The sequence below is a fragment of the Juglans regia genome, chromosome 9 (genome assembly GCF_001411555.2).
Source record: "Juglans regia cultivar Chandler chromosome 9, Walnut 2.0, whole genome shotgun sequence".
In the NCBI taxonomy this organism is placed as follows: Eukaryota; Viridiplantae; Streptophyta; class Magnoliopsida; order Fagales; family Juglandaceae; genus Juglans; species Juglans regia.
In genome coordinates this window covers 23,152,441-23,173,214 of record NC_049909.1, presented here as the reverse complement: position 1 = coordinate 23,173,214, position 20,774 = coordinate 23,152,441, and the positions used below count along the sequence as shown (strand labels likewise).

Here is a 20,774-nt window from a genome sequence, read left to right as displayed (position 1 = left end):
TTTGGTTTATAAATAGAAAAAATCTTGATACCAGGCACTCTTTGCTGCATTCAAATTACAAATATTAAAAACAGGAGCAGCCATTAAAAGCTGAGATGAGAGAGATACCCGGCAAGAGAGAGAGAGCCGATGAGAGAGAGTGCTGATGAGAGAGACCCGATGAGAGAGAGAGACCCAGATAAGAGAGATCTGGAGAGAGAGAGAAAGGTTTGGTGCGTTTTGTACCCAAAAAAAAAAAAGCTAAAGGATCAGAATCATAATGCGTGCAATGTGTGCACAGTTAGCTGCTCTATAGCAATAATCTTCTTGTAAATAGACAAAAATTTAAGGTTTAAAGTTTAACCCGACCCAAACTGGGCCTTAAACCCACAGCCCAAGTGGTCAGTTTTCCTTCCGGGGAAGGAAGTTTTGGTCATGGTGAGCTCGAGATCCTGAAAATCCACTCTCCATCATGCAATTTAGACACAGTTTTTGCACATTGCCTCTTCAATAAATAGATAAATCACGTTTATTAATTCATTGTGTTGTACAAGAGAAGAAACAGAGCTGCCCCAAATTCATCATTCCAAACATTATACAATAGAAGATAAACCATATTTGCTGTGTTCTACAAGAGAAGCACATCAAAAAGATACAAGAGCAGCCCCTTTGAAGTTCATGAACCATGATCTTCTGAAACAAGTTAGTTCTATAAGAAATTCATCCAAAAAAAATCCAAACTTTCAAGAATTAGAACAATCTAGGTCAACCTCTCATCTTTGCTTAACCTAATACGAGGATGAAGGCTCACACTGAAGAAACTTTGCTTAACCTCTCATCTTTACATCGTCTCTGGTCTTCAACCATAGATTCAAAGACATCCAAGAGATTATCTAGCCCCTCATGTGTGTCCCCTAAAGCTTTCAGTGTATATACAATGCTCTCAAGGGTGGACAAACACCCAACCTTTGGCTGAGACCTCACTTCACTATACAAGCTCATCTTGTTCAAATCCAACTTCAAATGTGGCAAAAGTTCTAACCAGGGGTTTTCATTGTACATTCTTTTTGCCTTAGCCCATGTACCATCCAAGACAATTAAATTCTTCACGTCAAGACCAAGAGCATCAAGGCCATCAATACCAATTGCACACTCAGTTGGAAATAGAAGCACTGATCCAGGAGGAACCTCAAGTTCAAACTCCTCACACTCTTCCGATTCCACGATCGCATTACGCTGACGCTTCTGCAATTTTTTCACAGAAAACCCTCTTCCCAGAGCATCACGAGCAGCTGAAGAAGCTAGAATCTTACAAAATTTTGGCTTCTGCATATGGGTTTGTGGCATCCAATTATGGCAAAGAGAGCTAATGACACCATATTTTCCAATGGTTGCAGTAATAACTGGCGCTTCATTACCTCTTTGGACTGCTTCCATTGGATCAACCTCGAGATGGAAAAATTCACATTCATTGGTAACGATGGTATTGTTATCCACAATTGCTTCGCTCAATGTTGAGGCAGGTGAAACCATATGAGCATTAGGTTGTTTAATTAGTTCTCTATTTTCATGTGGACTTTCTACAGCAAATATTCCGTTTTCACAAATGCAATCTTCAACAGTGGGTCTATCTTCTGGCTCCCCATTACTCACCAATGACACTGAATTTGGCACAAAACTAAAACCTTTCAAATGGCTTTGAGTACCTTGTACGCCACGAAGATCTTTCGTCAAACTACGTCCTCTACCTATATCAGCCAGATCGGTACTACTAAATTCTTTAGTTCCTCCATCTCCGTCGAAAACCAGCTCCTCTGTTTCCCCATTTTCCACAGCTTGATCAAAATCTAACCCGTTTTGAACCGAAACCATTTCAGATTTCTGTTGCAGCAACCGAACAACAAATTGGGCCTCTTGATTGACATCAAAAACAGTAGCGACGGTGAGATTCTTAAGACCTAGTCTAGCAATTTTAGCAGAATTCAGTGGGTGCTTTCTCTCTAAACTATGCTGAAGTATGGTTAACGTTACCGAATTATCTAAACCCGGAGTATGGATCCGACTGCAGAGGCAGAGACGGGCGGGTTTGGAGCACGATGGGCAGAAGGGTCGCTTGGAATTGGCTTCAGTCGCAACCATTTTTAGGGGTTGAGAGAGTTTGGGTTTTGGGTTGTGAAAAGGGTTAAGGATGGGATACAGCGGGTTATACCCGATGGTTAATCGGATCCAGGGTTGAAAATGGACTATCATTTCAGCAATCAGCACCATTGGTTTAGGAAAGTTTTGATCTTATATTGATTTATAGCATCACTGAAAGAAAAAATATAAACCCTAGATTTTGGTTAAAGGTGAAACGACACGACGTCGTATGCATGTGACAGACTGACCGATAAGTCAAAGGATACTCTCGATATTATGAGACAGGTTAAGCACTAATTTAGGAAGTTCAGCTATTTGCTGACATAATTTTTATAATTTTTAATTTTTTTGGCCACCTGGACTCCACGCGCCGGGAAGTCCACGTCAAAACAGACACCCAGATATCAATATCCTTTTGGCTTTTGATCTGTGAAACTTCTGGTAATCTGAGAATTTTTCCTGAGAAACACTGTTGGAATAACAATGCACGACTTCTGCTTCACGATCCCGTACGGGCTGGTTCTGCTTGGAGGAGGAGTTTTTGGGTATATTAAGAAGGGGAGCACGGCTTCTTTGGCTGGGGGTGTGGGCATTGGATTGGTGCTCATTCTTGCAGGGTATCTGAGTCTCGAAGCTTTCAAGAAGAGGAAGAACTCATATCCGGCTTTGATTCTTGAGACCGGTATGGTTTGCTCATTTTCTTGGTTTTTTGAAGTAGTTATTGTTACTGCTATATTTCCGGGGTGTGATAGAGACCGGTTGTTTTAGAGAGATATAGAATGAAGACTCTGATCTGGTTTCTTCTTTGATTGAATTTGTGACATCTGCAATTTTTTATGCTTCTTTTCCCCAAATCTGATTCTTTTTGTTTGTTTGGATTTCTGATCTTGTTTCCTTTTATATGCCGGTCTTATATAGCTGGGAGACTTGTATTTAATTATTTGATATTGCGATGGAACTAGGTTCAGAGATGAAAATTCATGAGTTTTATGGCTACTACTCAGCTAAATTTGATGTTTTTCGTTATTTGTGGTGGTTACTGACCGAGAAAAAGACAATCCATATTATTAGAGCTTTTTAGATGAGTATGGAAGTGCTTTAAGTTTCATGTTATGGTGCTTTTCTATTGAATGGTCAGATGAGGATGTGAGATGGATGGATGGGGATTCAAGCTATAGATAGATTAAGAATGAATGCATTTCCACCAAGTTTTAGATGTGAATAATCGTGCTGATATTTTTTAAAGCATTGCATGAGAGAAGAATCTGTAAAAATAAAATAAAAATAGAGAACAACCTTTTTGTTTAGCTCTGTGGCTTCTTCTCCTCTTGACGTTCCTTTTAGCGCAGCCAGCTGGAGGGCTCTTTGATTTGGACTGAAGTTGTTTGGCACTGGTGAAGGATAGATTGAGTAGTAGTAGTTGTTTGGGAGGGTATGTTGCTCCTGGTGAGAAAAAAGTAGACTGGAGTTACTAAACAGCTCTATCTGTTGAAAGAAAAAAAAAAAGTTGGGATCGCTGGATGCAAGACTAAGAACTTGGCTTAGGTGGGTGGGCACCGCTGGGGGAAGATGATTATTTCCTTCTTTTCATTGCATTTTTCCACTTTGAATTTGATTTGAAAGGGTAATTCCCCAAGACAAACCAGAAAAGAAAAACTCACTTCCATTCTTTCCTTTGTTTTTTGTTTCTGTTTTTCTATTTTTTCTGTGCTTGTTTGTGAACATTGTGTTGGTGTTCAGCCTCTTTATCCACCTATATCAAAAAAAAATTCTGTGCTTGCTGTAATCTTCATTTCTTTTATAAGTGATAAGAATGTCATTAAATGGTGCAAAAGGGACAATCCAAGTTCAATGAGATGTGTACAATCCAACTTCATTTTAAATCATTTGAAATTTTGACCTGATATATGTGCCCTCAAAACAGTTTGTGCAGCCGCACTCACTTGGGTCATGGGACAGCGCTATATGCAAACCTCTAAGATTATGCCAGCTGGTGTTGTCGCCGGTATCAGGTATTTTGAAGATTTATTCAGTACTTGTGCTCTCCTTGTTGAGTATATTGCTATTAGTACAAACTTCACATAGCATCTATATGAAGAGTGTCATGCTAGCACTTCATATCATAATTCATGAATTACTAGGCACATCATCTGGTTTTCTTCACCCCTCTTTTTTCTCAGTTGTATATGTGCAATGGTAGCTACAGTCCCATTTCTCATATCCAGTATATTATATTGGCATAGAAGTTATGACTTGAAAAAAAAGTTTCATGATGTGGTGCAGATCGTGTGAATGGTTTACTGTTATTTGCATGGACTCATTACCACCATGCTTGTATTTGGGGTTGTGCATTTGAGGAGGAGATGTGAGAAACTCCACAAACATTCAAGTTCTTACTGAGATCTCTGATGGCTAACAATCTACTGCCCCCATTTTTTGAGCGTCCAAATTATCTTAGATGATTGGACTGAGTGGACATATTTTGCGAAAAACTAGAAGTTTTAGTTGAAAAGGTTACTGTACGTTGGAGTTCAAAGTGAGGCTTAAAAGATCTTGCAAAATATATCTTTCCTTCTTACATTGCAAAATGTTTCTTTGTTCAACCATTGAAGTAAGTTTCTGATCATTTCATTGTTGTGTCTTTAAGTATTGTCAAACCTAAATGTAATGTTATAGATGATTAAACCTGGTTCTTACTGGAGTTCCTGATAGCTAAATAATTATCAGGATATTCTTTGAGTACAAGATACATTTGAATCTTCTGGAGCTAACGGCATTTGGCTTTTCTTGTAGTGCACTTATGACTGCATTTTATGTGTACAAAATTGCAACCGGTGGCAACCATATTCCAGCCAAGGCTGATTGACCGTGTTAAGGATTTCACTATCCAGAACTGTACTGGGAGCACACGTATCTAAATGCTTCTATTTGATGTTCTTAGATTTTTGTCTTTAACGTATTGATAGCTACTGTCCAAACAGGCTGTGTATGGAACAAAAGATGGATTTTGTGTTTGAAATTATAGGAACCTGGTTTCTGGTCAAGCTCAATGTTCCTTTGTTCATTTTTCTCCTCTTTCCTGAGAACGTTTTCACTTTTCCTTCTTTTTAATTATAGATTCGTTGGACAACGCCAAAGAAACCCAATATCACTTGTAATTATTCGTCGGGATTTACTATACATCAATTAGCATTCACTCTCATACCTCACACCGATAGCTTTTTCATAAGGTTGTGAGGGTGTTTTTCATAGGGTATAGGAGTATTTTTCATAAGGTGTGGGATGTGAGGTGATGAATAGTAACTGATGAGAATAATTTTTCTTATTGGTCAGGGGGAATTTTCCTAAGAAACAATGCCAATTCCATTGCTATGATATGTGAATAAGCTCGTTCCAAATAACACTAATAGATTTAAATAGTGAATTGAGACAAAAGTTAAAAGTTGAATAAAATATTGTTAAAATATTATTTTTTAATATTATTATTGTTTTTAGATTTAAAAAAGTTGAATTGTTTATTATATTTTATTTAAGAATTTGATAAAATTGTAATGATTAAATAGAATGAGTTGAGATAACTTGAAACATATCCAAACCTAGCCTAATGGAACTGTTGTCCTTATTCTCCATGGAATATTTTTCGTCGGTCTATTTTTTGAGCAAAGTTCGCAAACAAGCAAGAATGTACGTAGGGCTGGGGAAATCATATGATCTCTTTGCACAGATATAAAAATTTGTCAATTTGTTGTCTGTCTTGGTTTTGTTTTATTCAGGGATCTTAATTTACTGATTCTTTCGAAAGGGATGGGGAGTTATTTATTTTCAGCAAAAAGTGTACAGTTTTAAGGTACGGTTCTGGAATTTTTTGCATTCAAATGAAGTCGTTGTTCCATCTCCAACAAGCTATCGCATTCAGAGATTTTTTATGATTCTAAGTCCACTACAATCATATAATCCCAAGTCAGTCGCATAGGGGCCACTACAGATTATTTCACATAAACAACAGAATTCAATTCAGAAGGGTTGAATACATTATAAACAAGGAAGATTACAAGCGTTGCAGCTGAAAAAGAAACCCCCACTTCTTTTTAAATGGAACTCTTTCCCTTTGCTTGCTTCAATAATCTGCTTCTTGCTCTCACGCATATTTTGCATCATCCTCTGAAACCAATCTAATCAACCATGACCATATCCTATGGAGCAAGGGCTGCAGCATATTCCCAGAACTGTCAAAGTTTGATCCAAGTAGACTTGAAAACCAAGCATCGCTTCCACCGTACTCTTCCGCTGTATTAGGAGGAGGACCTCCTCGTCTGTGTACGGGATATGAGTTTGCAAGAATCAGAACCCTTGTCACTACTCATTATCTGCTAACACAGTTCAAAAGGAAGCTGTGCACCGACTGTTGTTTCAGTAGGGATCCCATGCCAGAAAGAACTCAAGGACTGCCAATCCAACTTAATGCCAAGGAAGCTATGTTAGCTCTACAAAATCTTCAGTATTCGAAGTAGAATAATGCTTGCCTTACATGATGAGAAATTATAATGCAAAAGATTGCATAAACATAGCCAACACATACAATCAAGCTTGACCACAGACGAGAAAAATCGAGGGTAGAATGTGAAAGAATCACAGCATCAAACCAGCAGTTCCAACACGATTAAATTATTCCACAATATAGACCAAAGTTGAACTTGAATTCTATAAGATCAACAGCATTGTGGGTTCAAAATGGAAGCTCCAGTTCACTGGTCGTTTGTATCCTGACCGACTGAGTTTCTTTCTAGACTTTGTGAAATAAATTTTAAGGGAAAACATAACATGGAAGATTCCAGATGACAAGTAGAAAGAAAGACTGATATTACGCACATAACTATTCATTTTCTTGCTTTCACGCATAAACTACAACAATCCAATGATTGACATTTCCATTTGGAAAAAAAGAAATTGCATTCTCCTCTTTTTGTACAGTCCAATCACCATATTTACAAGTGATACTAAAAGAACAAACCCTAAGTCTTCTCATTACCATCGCATCTAGCAATAAACTTCTGAGTAGACCTATCAGTGAAGGAACCTGGCATCATTACATCCACGTGTATAAAATTTCCAGAGTGAAAAAGATCAGACTTCTAACAATTCTGTGGTCTCGAGTATTTTGGAGGCAGAGATGGACATCTTTCATTCATATGCGGGTATGGTTCCATGGAATTGTATCCAGGTAATTCCATTCGATACTTCCCTCGAATCTGACAAAAAGGGAGTTTCACATTGTCCCCATCATTGCACCACTTTGGTAAGCGGCTTGAATCATTCTCAAAAAAGTTGAGGGTATAAGCATCTTTTATCTGCACGTGTGGCATGCAGTAAAATAAATTAGTACACATTGAAGATGTAGACTACTTTCTTTTTTTCCCTTTTTCCAAACAAAACATGTGGACTACTTAGGAAGAGAGTTTGATTGCATATCACCTAAAAAGATGGCGGCTTGAATGGACATCCAATTATTATTAATATCTAATTGTCTTTTCAAATATTATAAAGTCATTCAATGCAAACCAGAGAGGCTCTAAAGGGGGTGTAATCTCTTGTTTACGTAGTGTCCTCACGCTAAAACAAGTACAAGTTACAACTATAGATTTTATTGTCATTCAAATACTAGATAGACAGACATTTATTATTGAAAGACTCACTGTAAACTCGGTGACTTGAATATAGCTAGCAATTGGATCAAACAGCCCAGCCTCCTTGTACATTTCAAGAATGAAAGCAACACATGAGGTTGACTTCCCATCAGTGTAAAGCCAGTTGTCTTGTTCAGGAATAGTCAGCAATTCATCAAAAGATGACCCATGATTTTCGACTTCTACAAGAATATCAGGAAGACTAAGACCCTGCTTGAACATGAGTTGCGTCAGATAGTCAAAAATAAAAATGAGACAATGAATTTTAAAAGAAATCTCGCTCAATTGTTGAGTTCCAACCAAACCAGGAAAAAAAATCTAGAGCAATTTATCTAACAATCTTCTACATCAAGGAATTGTATGCCCATCATCTTGCCATCAGATCTGACAGCTAGAAGAGTTTAGATTAAGCCATTATATATGTGTTTAAACCAACGGGGTACAGGGTATGACAGAAATTTCCAATTAACAAATTATCCACGTGGTCTACAGTGATGGCTTCATCCTATACCTCAACAGGCTAAGCTCACAATCAGAGCATCAAGAGTAGATGAAAGGCTGTTATAATACCTGACTTCCAAGTCGTTTGTTCAAGGCTTCATTCCACATGTTAGCAGCATATTCAGGCTGTATTTGATTCCAAACTGTCATTACAGAAGCAACCTGTAGAATCATGCTTTGACAGTCAGAACCGCTAATCTAAGTGCAAGTAAAATTCACATATTTTAGCAAGTGCATGCGAGCAGTACGCACACACACAGGAGAGAGAGAGAGAGTGAGAGGCTTCGTTTGGATCTCAAAATAATCTCAACTCATCTCAACTCATCATTACAACTTTTTCAAATCCCAATACAAAATATAATAAACAATTCAACTTTTTCAAATTTCAAAATAATAATAATATTAAAAAATAATATTCTACCAATATTTTATCATCTCAACTCAACTCAACTCAACTCACTTCAACATCCAAACACAACCTTATATCATTCCAATCTGGCCGATAAAAGTTATCAAGACTTTTTTTTATTGGTAATAAAAGTTATTAAGACTACCAAAGATAGGTATTATTTCTGAGGTTTCTCGTTAGCAGAGGTGACATACGATGCTTTGGATTACATCTACCAATCACAATCCTAAGCACTTGTTGAGTTCTAAACAAACCCAAAATACATATATCTTTCTGACAGAATCTAAGAGAAGAAAATTCACGTAGTCTTTCTTGCTTGCTCTCTAAGCACGTGTTGAGTTTTTGACAAACACAAAATCACGGCCAGTTTTGACTCTTTGTTGACATGATATCCTCATGATTGAGGCAACTTTCAAAAAAATCTCTTACTTTAGTACTTCAAAGTAACTTCAACAGTATAAACCAATAAAAAGGGTGTCAGCAGAACCGTAATTTTGTTGAGGACCCACCAAACTACCAAAATCAGAGTCTAGAATTACATGCAGAAGTGGAAGCACAAAGTCAAGATTTTAGCCTCCACTATGCTACAAATTTAAATTGAAAAACAAACATCAGAACATACATACCAGATGAGCATCCAAGGGAGGTGGATAGTTCCCATCTTTAGTGTCTATCCAACTAAATATCATATTATGATAACCATACGGTTTGCCCTCCATGCTCTGAGCATACTCCCACGCAGCAGTTTCATTAAATTTTGCCCTCATGTCAGGATGCAGTGGAAGCAAAGCAATATGGGGATTGGAATCATCTTTCTTCAGCTCAAAATCCCACCACTCATCCCATGGTAACACAGCAATTACATCTTCTCCCTATAACGAGAGAGAGGTAAACACTTGTATATTTATATTCCAAATCCTAGTTACATAATAAAGTAGCCCTAATACATTTTGGCTTTCTAATGAAGATTTCTTACTTATATAAAAAGGCAGCCCTAATAGTGAATTTAAATTCAATCTGCAGTTGTTTGACTGGAGGGGTAAGCAAGTTGGTAATGCTCCAACATATGTAGCTTAACTTCATTGATGGGAAGCTTATACAAGAACATATCACATGCCCAATGAGTTTATTAACAAGACCATCAATAGTGGGTTCACCTGATTTATTTTATAAGGAAAAACCTAATGAAAAAATGAGACGATAATCTTTTTACTTTGTTTTATAATCACTATATTTTCAACAAAAACTGAAAATAAGAAAATTAAGTGAGAACATGTACAATCAATAGGCAGGGTGATCTTCAAATATGACCAAAAATGCTAAGGAAGAAACTTGAGTGGACCTAAGAAGCATGGCTAAAGCATGATTTAAGATAGGAATGGTGCCACTACTAAGGATTATAGGCCCCATGAAAGCAGTCTAGCAATTTTTGCAACACTCCTAGCAAGGAAGCCAACCTCTGGGTGATGGCACATCCAAATAGTCAACAAAAAGGCAAATATCCAAAGCTTAGACCTTCCTCTAAATGAAAATGATAGAGTCACCTTCCACCACAAAAGCAGGAAGACCACAATCTTCATCCACTAAATGCCAAGATATCAGAATTGTATAACTCATACCACCCAGCCAGTCTGGAGAAAGTAAACTCAATACAGCTCCTACCAGTCTCATATGACATATCATATCATCATAAAGACTGGGTTGGCTGGGATTTTAAAAGAAACTACTATCATGACAGGATAGCCCAGTCACAGACTCATGGATGCTTTCCTATATAATCCACTGAAAAGGATATATCATAATTTCCTAAAAGATATTTAGAAGAGGAAATATGACAAAAAGATACTGAAATTAAGCAGATATCATTTATAAAATTTACACGCTACCAGAAAGCCTAGGCCTAATTTTATTTAGAAACTTTTCATAGTTGTTACCTTTTCATTTTCATGGCCTGATTCACCAACCCATAACTTTCCTTCAGAATCCTTTAAGCAAACAGCAGTATGACCAGCATATGCTCCACTGACCCACTTCTCCAGAGTCTCAAAGCCACCCCATCGGCCACGAATTTTGGATATTGCAAGAAAATCACCAGAGTGAATATCATCAACACTGATGTTTGTCACCCAAGGCTGAGGACGTTGTTCGAAAGAAGCCCCCATGTGCTTCTTGAGAAATCCTATATTAGAGTTCTCACCCCATCCAGTATTTGTAAATAAGGGGAAGACATCCCATAATGCTTGAAGAGTTCCCAGCATCCCTGCTTGCATGAGGAATATAGAAACTCCCCTGTTTTTCACCTAATTTAGGTAGAAAGTAAAAACCAGTTTGAACACAATTCATGCTTCAAAACAAAATAAATAGATGATGTAGTGCATTTTCAGTAACTGAATGTGGCAACTTACATATTCAAACTCAGCTTTCCCCTCCCATTCTTTAAACACAAATGTGTGCTCCCGGGATAGGAAATAGTAATCCCATGTCACTCGGTATGGAGTTGCAAAGACATAAAGATCCATACATGTCCAACTATGAGCATTGCTTACCTGGACAGGCACAAATACAACTCTTAAGAATTTTTTCTTTCATTGCCTAGAAGACAAGCTATAGAGTTTGGAAACAGCACCCCACAACATAGTAATGGTACTAGCTGAATGAGCAGCACTGAAACTAATCCTCTAAAGCATGAGGTCAATAACACGGTTGGAACTGAAGGCACAACACGGAGATGAGATTTTGCAAGAAGTCCCAACCATTATTTAATTTATGAATTTCAGTTCCTCCAACCGAATGCCAAGCAGAAAAACCCCAAATGCATCCAAGAAAGGAAGAGATAAACAACATTGCTAAAAAGAATAAAGGTAGCAATGCAATCCAAATAGAATTCTATCCTGATAATCTTCAACCAATCATTGGAAAAAAGGATATGTACACGTACATATTTGGGCAGTAACACGCAATAAGAAAAACAACCTGACAGTATCCGAAAATTGCAAACAAAAATAGAAAAAAAAAAAAAAGTGCAGACAATGGACAAATACGTAAGAACCAAACAACTCCTCAAACTAGGTATGTTTGAACCGCAAGCCGTCGAAAGCCATGAACATAAGAGAGCTCAGAAACAATTATATGGTGCAATAGTGTAAGATTCGTTATTCTCAATTACACCCAGAAACATAACCAAAACAAAATCCAGCTGTAATAAAAGAAAACCAACTAAAAGCAGAGAGAGAGAGAAACAAATCAAATTAGAGAGCTCAATATGCAGACCTTGATATGAAGAGTCCCACCGCCAAATTCAGAGCTGGTCTTGTTGTGGAACTCCATCCAAGCCCTGTTCTTGAAGAAGCAAGCGCCCTTCCACTCCAGAGTGTCGTTAGGGGACGAAGCAGCGCCCACGAAAGAGGGAAGAAGGTCCACTGCGCTGTGGAGGGAGTTGAGGATAGGCCACGAGATCTGTCTAGGCAGAAGAGGGAGGACGTCCCGGGGGCGAAATGGTAACTTCGCTGCATGTGGGAGTGGAAAGAAGAAAGAAACTGTGAAGAAGAGGAAGAAGGAGCTGGAAAGCAAAGATGGTGCTGATGACGTAGGAGGCATGGTCCGAGTGGAAGAGGAGGAGGGATAACTTGGGAAATGTATACGTATGTCTATCTCCGTTACTCTCTTATATCTCCATCAAAATCGTTGGATCAGTATTTTATTTACAGAGAGCAGCAGCAGCAGCAGGAATTCAAACTTTTTGGACGCTCGGCTTGGTAATTAGCTTTTTGCACTTTTCCTCTTAAACAGCGACGTGTTTTGTTTTGATCTTAGCCACTTCGGTGCAAATTTTTGTTTTTTTTTGAGAAATCGGTGCAAACTTGTTGAGATGCTCTATGTGATACATTGATACTTGATGATTCGTCTTTCTTTTTGTGTTTATAGCGTCTGATACAAACACTTATGACTTACCCTCATCAAACACTTGTTGGTCCATACGTATTTTTTATCGATATTTCCATACGTTGCTTTCGGCATTACAAATGTTTGTCTGAAAAGTAAATGCAATAAATTTTTTATAAAAATAAATTCATAAATCAAGTCAATGCAGTAGTTCTTTCTTTATTTTTTTAAAAAAACACTATAGATATAAAAGAATCACACACACTGATATGACACACACCGTAAGTGTGTCACGTCTCCCCTCTCTCTCTTTTTTCTCTTTCTTTTTCTCTCCTCTCTCGAGCCTCTCCCCTCCCCTCCTCCCTCTTCCCCTCTCTGTCTTCACCCTCCCTGTGCCCACCATAGTGGTTGGGGATCACCTCAGGGCCGACAACTCTCTCGTGCACGGCAAGCTCATGGCATTGCAGTGAGCTCCCATGCTCCTACCAATAGTTTCTGCCAGCCCTGAGGTGGTCCCCGACCACCATGGCGGGCACGGGGAGGGTGAAGATAGAGAGGGGAAGGGGGAGGGGAGGGGAGAGACACAGGAGTAAAAAGAAAGAAAATAAAAAATATATATAAAATAAAAAAGAGGGGGGAGTAGGGAGATGTGGCACACTTACTATTGTGTGAGATTCTTTTATGAAATTTCTTTGTATCTATATGAGAATAGAATAATTAAATAAAAAAAATAAATTAATGAATTATAGATAAATGAGTTTACCCACTCTAAATTTAGTTCTCCGTTAACGTTCTTGAAGGTTGCAGAATAAAGATGCTTTTGGATCCGAATATGCTTTGAAGCTGCCACCATCATTGCTTGCTCCTCCATCATCTCCACCTTTGCTCAGCGGCTAGAATATTCCATGCAATCAAAACATGCTTTATGCACTTCAGCACCCAACTTCATTACCAAAAAACAATCCAACGGCTCAGAATATGCCAAATACACGTAATATGTTAAATTAAATGGACCATAAGCTTGGCACTAGCATTGTTAAATGCCAGAAGGGGAAAAATTATGGGTAAATAAAAGATAATAAGAGAGTTTGGGATCTCAACTCTCAACATTCGCTTAATTTATCTTCTAAGTTAATATATAAAACAAAGAAATATATAAAATAAATTTTATAATATTTCTTAAATATTTAATATTATTCAAAAAGATTTATATGAACAATAATAAATAGTGAATCCCCCAGCAACCATGGTCACAGCTCCTACCCGCCCCATTTTGGATGACGCAACGTTTAGATCAACCCGATTCAACACGGCGTCATTGTGCATGGGTGGGCTAGCTAGTGGGTTCACCGTTCACCATGATTCTAATCTGTCTGGTACATTCAATAACGGGTGCAGCCGAATTATATGTGGCTGGCTCGAGCACATTTTAGCAGGCTTGCTTGTTACATTTTGGCTGGCCTTGTGTCCGGAGTCTACCCCTGGAGTATCGGCAATTATGGTTGTGCCTCAACGCGACTTGACTCCAATCGTTTGAACCCATATATAGAGGCATTCCAAGGCCAACATAATAGGCTTAAATCTATTTGCCACATGTGATTTCTATCCGTTTATGCAATGTTGTTTATAAAATTATTGTTAAAGTCATTGCAAATAGGCTTAAATCTATTTTTCCACGTGTGATTTCTGAAAGTCAATGTACATTTATTTCGAGACGGCTCAATATTATTAATGTGCTTATTACTTTTGAGACTATTAATATCATTCAAAATAAGAAGAAAGGTAGTCGAGGTATAATATCGATGAAACTAAATATGAGTAAAGCTTATGATAGAGTGAAATGATGTTTCATTCATAAAGTTATATTGAAGTTGGGTTTTGATCCAAAATGGGTGGATTTGGTTTTATCATGTTTAAAATCAGTTTCATATAAGGTTCTTGTCAATGGGGTTCCATCTTCTTCTTTTACTGCATCTAGAGGTTTGCAATAAGGTGATTCACTTTCACCTTATTTGTTTATCTTATGGGCAGAGGGGTTATCTACTCTTATTCAACATGTTGAACGTTGTAACTTGATACAAGGTATAAATGTAATGGAGCTTCTTCTATCACTCATTTGTTTTTTGTTGATGATAGTTTAATTTTTGCCAAGTTACACGTGATGCAAATGAATACCTTATGCGTTTACTTGAGACTTATGAGCTTGCTTCGGGGCAAAAAATTAATTTGGAAAAGACTGAGTTGCTATTAAGTAAGAATGTTGTGGAGGAGGTGATTAGTGATATCAAGGCTACTTGGAATGTTGATTCTTTGCAACATCATGATCGCTATTTGGGACTCCCATCTTTTGTTGGTAAGTCCAGGCATGGTACTTTTAAAGAGTTAAAGGAACAGGTTTGGAGGAAATTGTAAGGTTGGAAGGAAAAGTTGTTATCCCAATTTGGTAGATAAATTCTGATAAAAGCAATTGTTCAAGTATTGCCAACTTATACTATGTGTTGTTTTAAACTGCCTAAATCTTTTTGTAAGGATCTTGAGTGCATGTTTTCAAGGTTTTGGTGGGGTCAACAGAGTAATGAAGACCGTAAGGTGCATTGGGCGAGTTGGCAAAAATTATGTGTCGAAATTTCATGGTGGCATGGGTTTCAAGAACTTGGAGTTGTTTAATCTGTCTTTGCTTGCCAAACAGGGTTGGAGGCTATTAAATGACCCTTATTCTTTGTTAACTAGAGTTTTTAAAGCCAAGTACTTTCCCAATTCTGATTTTCTGAGATCAACTCTTGGCAGTCGTCCTTCTTATATGTGGCGAAGTATATTTGAAGCTAAATATGTTTTAAAAAAGGGGTGTAAATGGCGCATTGGGCAGGGTGAGAAAGTATGTATTTGACAAGATAATTGGATGCATCTTCTCCGCTGAAACAGCTTCTACCGTGTTATCAACTGTTATCTCCTACTGCTACAATTAGTTTATTGTTAAACAGGCAATCAAGATCATGGAATCAAGCTGTAGTGCATGAATTTTTTCCTCCATATGAAGCTGACCAAATTCTGCATATTCCTTTATTTCTACAGGCTAATGAGACCATTTGATTTGGGGAGATACTAAGAATGGTAACTATTCTGTTAGACCTGGTTATCATTTATTAGTAAACCTGGGAGATGTAAGTGTTAGTGTTGATAGTCCAGATCCCTTGGGGTGGTCTTCTTTTTGGAAGAAATTTTAGAATTTGAAATTACCTAATAAGGTAAAGAACTTTGCTTGGAGGGTTTGTCATGATAATTTGATGAATTTAATGAAAAGAGGAATTCTCCATTCAGATTTGTGTGATCAATGTAAAGTGGCTCCTGAGGATATCAAACATGCACTCTATAGGTGTCAAGCTTTACAATTAGTTTGGGTTGATCGCTGTCCTAAGGTGTTGGATGGGAGATATGGAAATATATGTTTATTTCAGCACAATGACTCTGTGGTGAAGGAAATTGTTGAAAATTGTATTGCCTACGTTGATAGTTATCTAACTGTTAAATCTCATTATTTATTGGCCAGAAATGAGTGTTTATTCTCATGGACTCTACGGGTAAGGTAAAACTTAACTTTGATGGCGTTGTGTTCAACTCCATTGGGTCTGTAGGTGTTGGAGTTATTGTACGTTATGATAGTGGAGAGGTATTATTGGCTTTTTGTCGTAAGGAAGTTGGTGTATTTGAAGTAAATGAAATTGAAGCTTTGGCAGCATTAAGAGGTTTACATATAGTTTTAAACTTGGGTATTTCTGATTTGGAAGGGGATTCCTTGGTGGTTGTTGAAGCCATCGGTATGTGGGGCTCTAATTTATCCAGTCCAGGATCTTTGATTGCAGAAATTCAGCTTCTCCTATAGCGATTTGTGAATTTTTAAGTTACTCATGTTAGACGACAAGGAAATGAAGCTGCTCATTTGCTTGCAAGACATGCTAGAATGATAGATGATACCGTACAGTGGTAGCACCAATGTCCAGATTTTCTTCTTTATAGAATTTTACTAGATGCAGCCATGTAATAGCTTTTTCTTGTTTGTTAACTTTTTTATAATGAATGGAAATTTCTGATGTTATAAAAAATAATAAAAAAAAGAGTGGCCATGGACAATCTAACTGCGTTTCACGTTAAGAGGCTAACTTTCAGTACGACCAATGAGTATTGCAGAGTAAATAATAACATATAGCTTCCCTCCTTTATCTCTGGCCGGCAGGCATTACGGCCATCAGGCTGCGTTAATTTGAAAATCAAGCATTCAAGTATCAGCTACTGAAGTTGAGATGGATGATACACAGGGGAACCAGTACCGGCGTTTACCATCTCTGTGGCCATCATCAATCATTGCAAGACCTTCCTACAAAATCAACAGGTTTTCTTAAGCCCATTGATCCGACTATACCAATGCCGTATAGGGATGAAAAAGAATAGGTAGCTAGAACATACATCTAGTAAAGTATCAAGGGCATCAATAGCACGACCAGAGGTCCAAGAGAGCCGTCTCTCGACTTCATCAACGGTCACAAAGCCTTGAGCCTGAGAGAACATGAAAGGCAATTCAATTTTAGAGAATCATATGTTCAAACTGACATAGAATGGATGACATGGAGGAAAAAATAAAGGAAGATCAAAGAAAAAAAATGCCATAAAACATTGTCATCCTCAAATGGTTGAAATTAGAAAGAAATCAAAATAAGCTTTGTGTAACATGTCAGAGACTAGATTCATTTTGCAACAATTACATTGCAGGTTCCCAACAGAAGACCTTAAACCTTGACCAGCTAGGTCCCACATTTTATTTTGCATATATATAAGCCTGTCCTACTTCTCGGAACATTTAAAACTGCCCCAACCCCTACCCAATAGATCACCTATCACGGTAAGAATAGTTATACTAAAACATCAAATTGACAACAGGAATGCATCACAAAACTGCCCTCCAGCAGCACACGACAAAAACCAAATTTCCAATTAATCCCCAAGAGCCCGGAACTTAAAAGGTAATCAAATTCATCAAGCAACTATACCTGAAACCAGTTTGAGAATCTAATAGCAGCAATGAAATTCTGCTTAGAAAATTTTAAAAGGAAAAGGTTTAAGGAAGAAGAAACAGAAAATGCCAGGTAACCTGAGCCAGCTCTAAAATCTCATTATGGTCTTTGTTCAGCTCAGTTGGAACAGATCGAACAAGCTTTTTCTTTCCAACAGATATCACCTCGAAACCACTACCCAATGCCTGAAATTCGTCATCTAGATATTAATATTATAATATCAAAAAATCAAAAGCATGCCAAATTACAAAGGAATGCATGTAAAGTACAGAACTCCTAAAATTAAGAGGCATAGCCACAGTTCAACCAACAGATAAAAATGTGGCATAAATGTAAGAATTTAAGCGAATTCATCATAAGTTCTAGCAGCCATACCAAGAGAGTAATACTGCCATTTGTTTTATTGAAATTCGAAGAAGCATATAGCCTCTACCCAAAAAGTACATGTGATGAAGGTACAGGGTATGCTGAAACCCTAATACCTAAGCGAATTCACCTAAAGTTGTAGACATCAGTTTTATCTAACTTTGAAGAAGCATATAGTCCCTACCCAAATACATGTGATAAAGGTAAAGGGTATGTTGAAACCATAATACCTTCAGCTTGCTTATAGCACGCAGGCAGTCATCCTCAGAAACACCTCCACGGTCACTTTTCCGTCTCTGACAAAGCACATTACAGAGTTCCTGCAGGTTTATCAAGCCTCCATTGTGGGGTCTTGTTGCCAAGCAAATATCAACAATTTGTACTCCTGTCTAGCCAAGTAGCCAAGTTTAGTGTTATTCTTTTTTAAATAAGATATCAAATTGTAAGATTTTTAGTCAAAGGAACAACCAGGGAATCGACAATAGACAGTTTTTTTTTTTTTTGGAGGGGTGGGGGGGGAACTTATCTAATCCGAGGATCTGCTAGAATCATGTTATGAGTTCCCATATGTAGAAGAGTCCACAAATAGCACAGTGGAAAATGCAAGCTTTCTTTAACAAGAAGAATTTTTGTTTTATCATCCCTCAGAATTAGGAAAATAAAAGCTCATCATCTATTTCCCAGCATAGCCAAAAATGGTTACATTTGCATCTCTCCTCTCTTTCTTTCTTAAAGCGTTTTCATAATCTATTTTCTTAGTATAGCATAAGAAAAGAATCAAAGATAGAGTGCTCCTCTCCTTTGCTCTGAATACCAACCGAGTTCGTAGTAGAAGTCACCGATCCCCAAGAGCTCAGCCCAGAAACCCTTGTTGGAGGCCAAAGGATCCACTCCCACTTTCGCACACATTTCATGGAACTGCGATCTGAACGCCGGGTTCTTCCGTATATCATTCTGCACCACCAAGAGCAGAACTCAAACTTTAAGTCCTTAATAATAAAAATCAACACATATTGCAATTAAAACACGCTGATTTTCAACAACTTTGAAACCCCAACAGGTGGATTCAGAATCTTCGACGTCACTCAAATGAACGGAATTCAAATTGCAAAGACTTTAAGAATGTTTGAAAGACACGGATTTTTTATGCCACATGATATTCGATAAGTTTAGCGAATCAAAACACAGAGTTGACCTTGTGTTTGCGAGCGAATTCTTCAAGCTGGGAGCGAAACGTGGCCAGCTGCTCCTTCATTAAATCAGTTCTAATCTTGGCTACATTTTCGCCCAGCAACCGATATTGATCCTACAGATTTTTCGAGTTTCATTCTTATTCACACTTAGATACTAAAAAACCAAAAGAAAAACCTAAGAATTATAATAATTTAGATATAATAATTTTAAATTTTAGGGAAAAACTAACGAACAAACCCTAGCTGTAGCGGCGTTCTGTAAGCCTCCAATTCCAGGTCGTCTTCTCATTGTTCTTCGGATTTGAGGCTGAGGAGAACAATTTCAGTACCAGGAGAAAGCTGCACGCCCGCGCGCGGAGATAGATTATGTTGATGATTTGAGGTCCGACTGTTGAAATTTCACCTGGTTTCTCCTCCCACTCATTCTGAGCTCTTAAGTTATTGCGGCGAATTATTGTAATTTCGACAGTTTGCTGTTAGAAAGTTAGTTGAGCACGGCTACGCATCAGCCGTACTCTCGGTTTACTGTAATTATTATTATTATTATTTTTTTTTAAACTCAATAATACTGAATGTGTTGAGGCTTAAATCAGTAAACTGATGATGTAAGTAATTTCTCAAATTAGAAATACAATACACTGACGGATTCCACATTTGTGGCGTCGAGATCCCGACGCAATTGGCCTATAAATAGGCATTGTGACATTGTCTATTTTGTGACTTCTTGTAAAGTATTACATTTACGTGCGTTGCCAAAAATTGCTGTCACGTCTCACCGCTATTGAAGACGCGGTAATCTCCGCTGGAATATAAATTATAACCTTTTCTCAAGCTTTTTTTTTTTTATTTTGATAAGTAATAAAATTTTACTCATAGAATGAAATAGGCGAGCCCATGTATACAGAAAGTATATAAAAGAAACACTTAACAAAAACTCATGAACAGTCCCTCCATTAAGTACAATAGCTGAAAATGATTGAAGTAAGGAAAACACAAAAAATTTCTAGATTTTCTCTATGCTCCTTCTTGTTAAAATACTGCTCATTTATTTCCATCCAAGTACACCATATAATACACAAATGAATCTTCCACGCAGCTGACACTTGAAACAACTATGAGGTCTATTCCAGCAAGCAAGTCCACCACTTTTTTAGGCATTATTCAAACCAGCCCCGCTCTACTAAACGCACCATCTCAAGCTTGTTAACAATAGTATTTTGCTATTAAGGAGAAGGAGCCTCCTCACTTTAAATTTGAAATAGATACTGTATAAAAAAATAAAAAATAAAAAGCATTTTGGTAATGTTTTCAAAAGTGATTAGACTGGTAAGTGAAAAAGACTAAAACATATAGTATCTGTTTCACTTGAGGATCTCCGGCCCATTTCTGCCATTAAAATCTGATGGCAATTATAGGGATAATAACTTTTAGAGGTCATAGTTTTGCACTTGGATCTTCTACTTTTAAGTGCTGGTTAGTGTGCGAACCATTAAAGCTCCACAGCATGCTAGCAAACCATCCTTTTTCCCCATCACAAGCCTTGAAACCAGGACAT

The 20,774-nt window shown here is 37.6% G+C and overlaps 4 protein-coding genes across 5 annotated transcripts; 1 reads left to right on the top strand and 3 right to left on the bottom strand.

The window, feature by feature from the left end:
• Window positions 1–491: 491 nt before the first annotated feature.
• LOC108993622 lies at window positions 492–2,324 on the bottom strand. The gene has a single exon (XM_018968605.2). The coding sequence runs from the start codon at window positions 2,245–2,247 to the stop codon at window positions 787–789; it is 1,461 nt and encodes a 486-aa protein (XP_018824150.2). The 5' UTR covers window positions 2,248–2,324; the 3' UTR covers window positions 492–786.
• Window positions 2,325–2,477: 153 nt separating this feature from the next.
• On the top strand, window positions 2,478–5,182 carry LOC108993653 (protein FATTY ACID EXPORT 6). Its single transcript, XM_018968642.2, has 3 exons — window positions 2,478–2,800; window positions 4,043–4,130; window positions 4,912–5,182. The coding sequence occupies exons 1-3, from the start codon at window positions 2,602–2,604 to the stop codon at window positions 4,982–4,984; spliced, it is 360 nt and encodes a 119-aa protein (XP_018824187.1). The 5' UTR covers window positions 2,478–2,601; the 3' UTR covers window positions 4,985–5,182.
• Window positions 5,183–6,955: 1,773 nt separating this feature from the next.
• On the bottom strand, window positions 6,956–12,571 carry LOC108993609. Its single transcript, XM_018968593.2, has 7 exons — window positions 11,983–12,571; window positions 11,118–11,258; window positions 10,647–11,012; window positions 9,339–9,584; window positions 8,373–8,465; window positions 7,812–8,012; window positions 6,956–7,466 (listed from the first exon to the last, which is right to left on the bottom strand). The coding sequence occupies exons 1-7, from the start codon at window positions 12,307–12,309 to the stop codon at window positions 7,251–7,253; spliced, it is 1,590 nt and encodes a 529-aa protein (XP_018824138.1). The 5' UTR covers window positions 12,310–12,571; the 3' UTR covers window positions 6,956–7,250.
• Window positions 12,572–16,665: 4,094 nt separating this feature from the next.
• Window positions 16,666–19,801, bottom strand: LOC108993643 (vacuolar protein sorting-associated protein 22 homolog 1). Of its 2 annotated transcripts, XM_018968629.2 has the most exons (7): window positions 19,458–19,801; window positions 19,222–19,332; window positions 18,845–18,980; window positions 18,257–18,411; window positions 17,738–17,845; window positions 17,056–17,145; window positions 16,666–16,966 (listed from the first exon to the last, which is right to left on the bottom strand). In XM_018968629.2, the coding sequence occupies exons 1-7, from the start codon at window positions 19,506–19,508 to the stop codon at window positions 16,868–16,870; spliced, it is 750 nt and encodes a 249-aa protein (XP_018824174.1). In that variant the 5' UTR covers window positions 19,509–19,801; the 3' UTR covers window positions 16,666–16,867. The 2 variants fall into 2 exon arrangements, with proteins under 2 accessions (XP_018824174.1, XP_035549844.1); XM_035693951.1 differs by lacking the exon at window positions 17,738–17,845 and having other exon boundaries at window positions 19,458–19,680.
• Window positions 19,802–20,774: the final 973 nt, after the last annotated feature.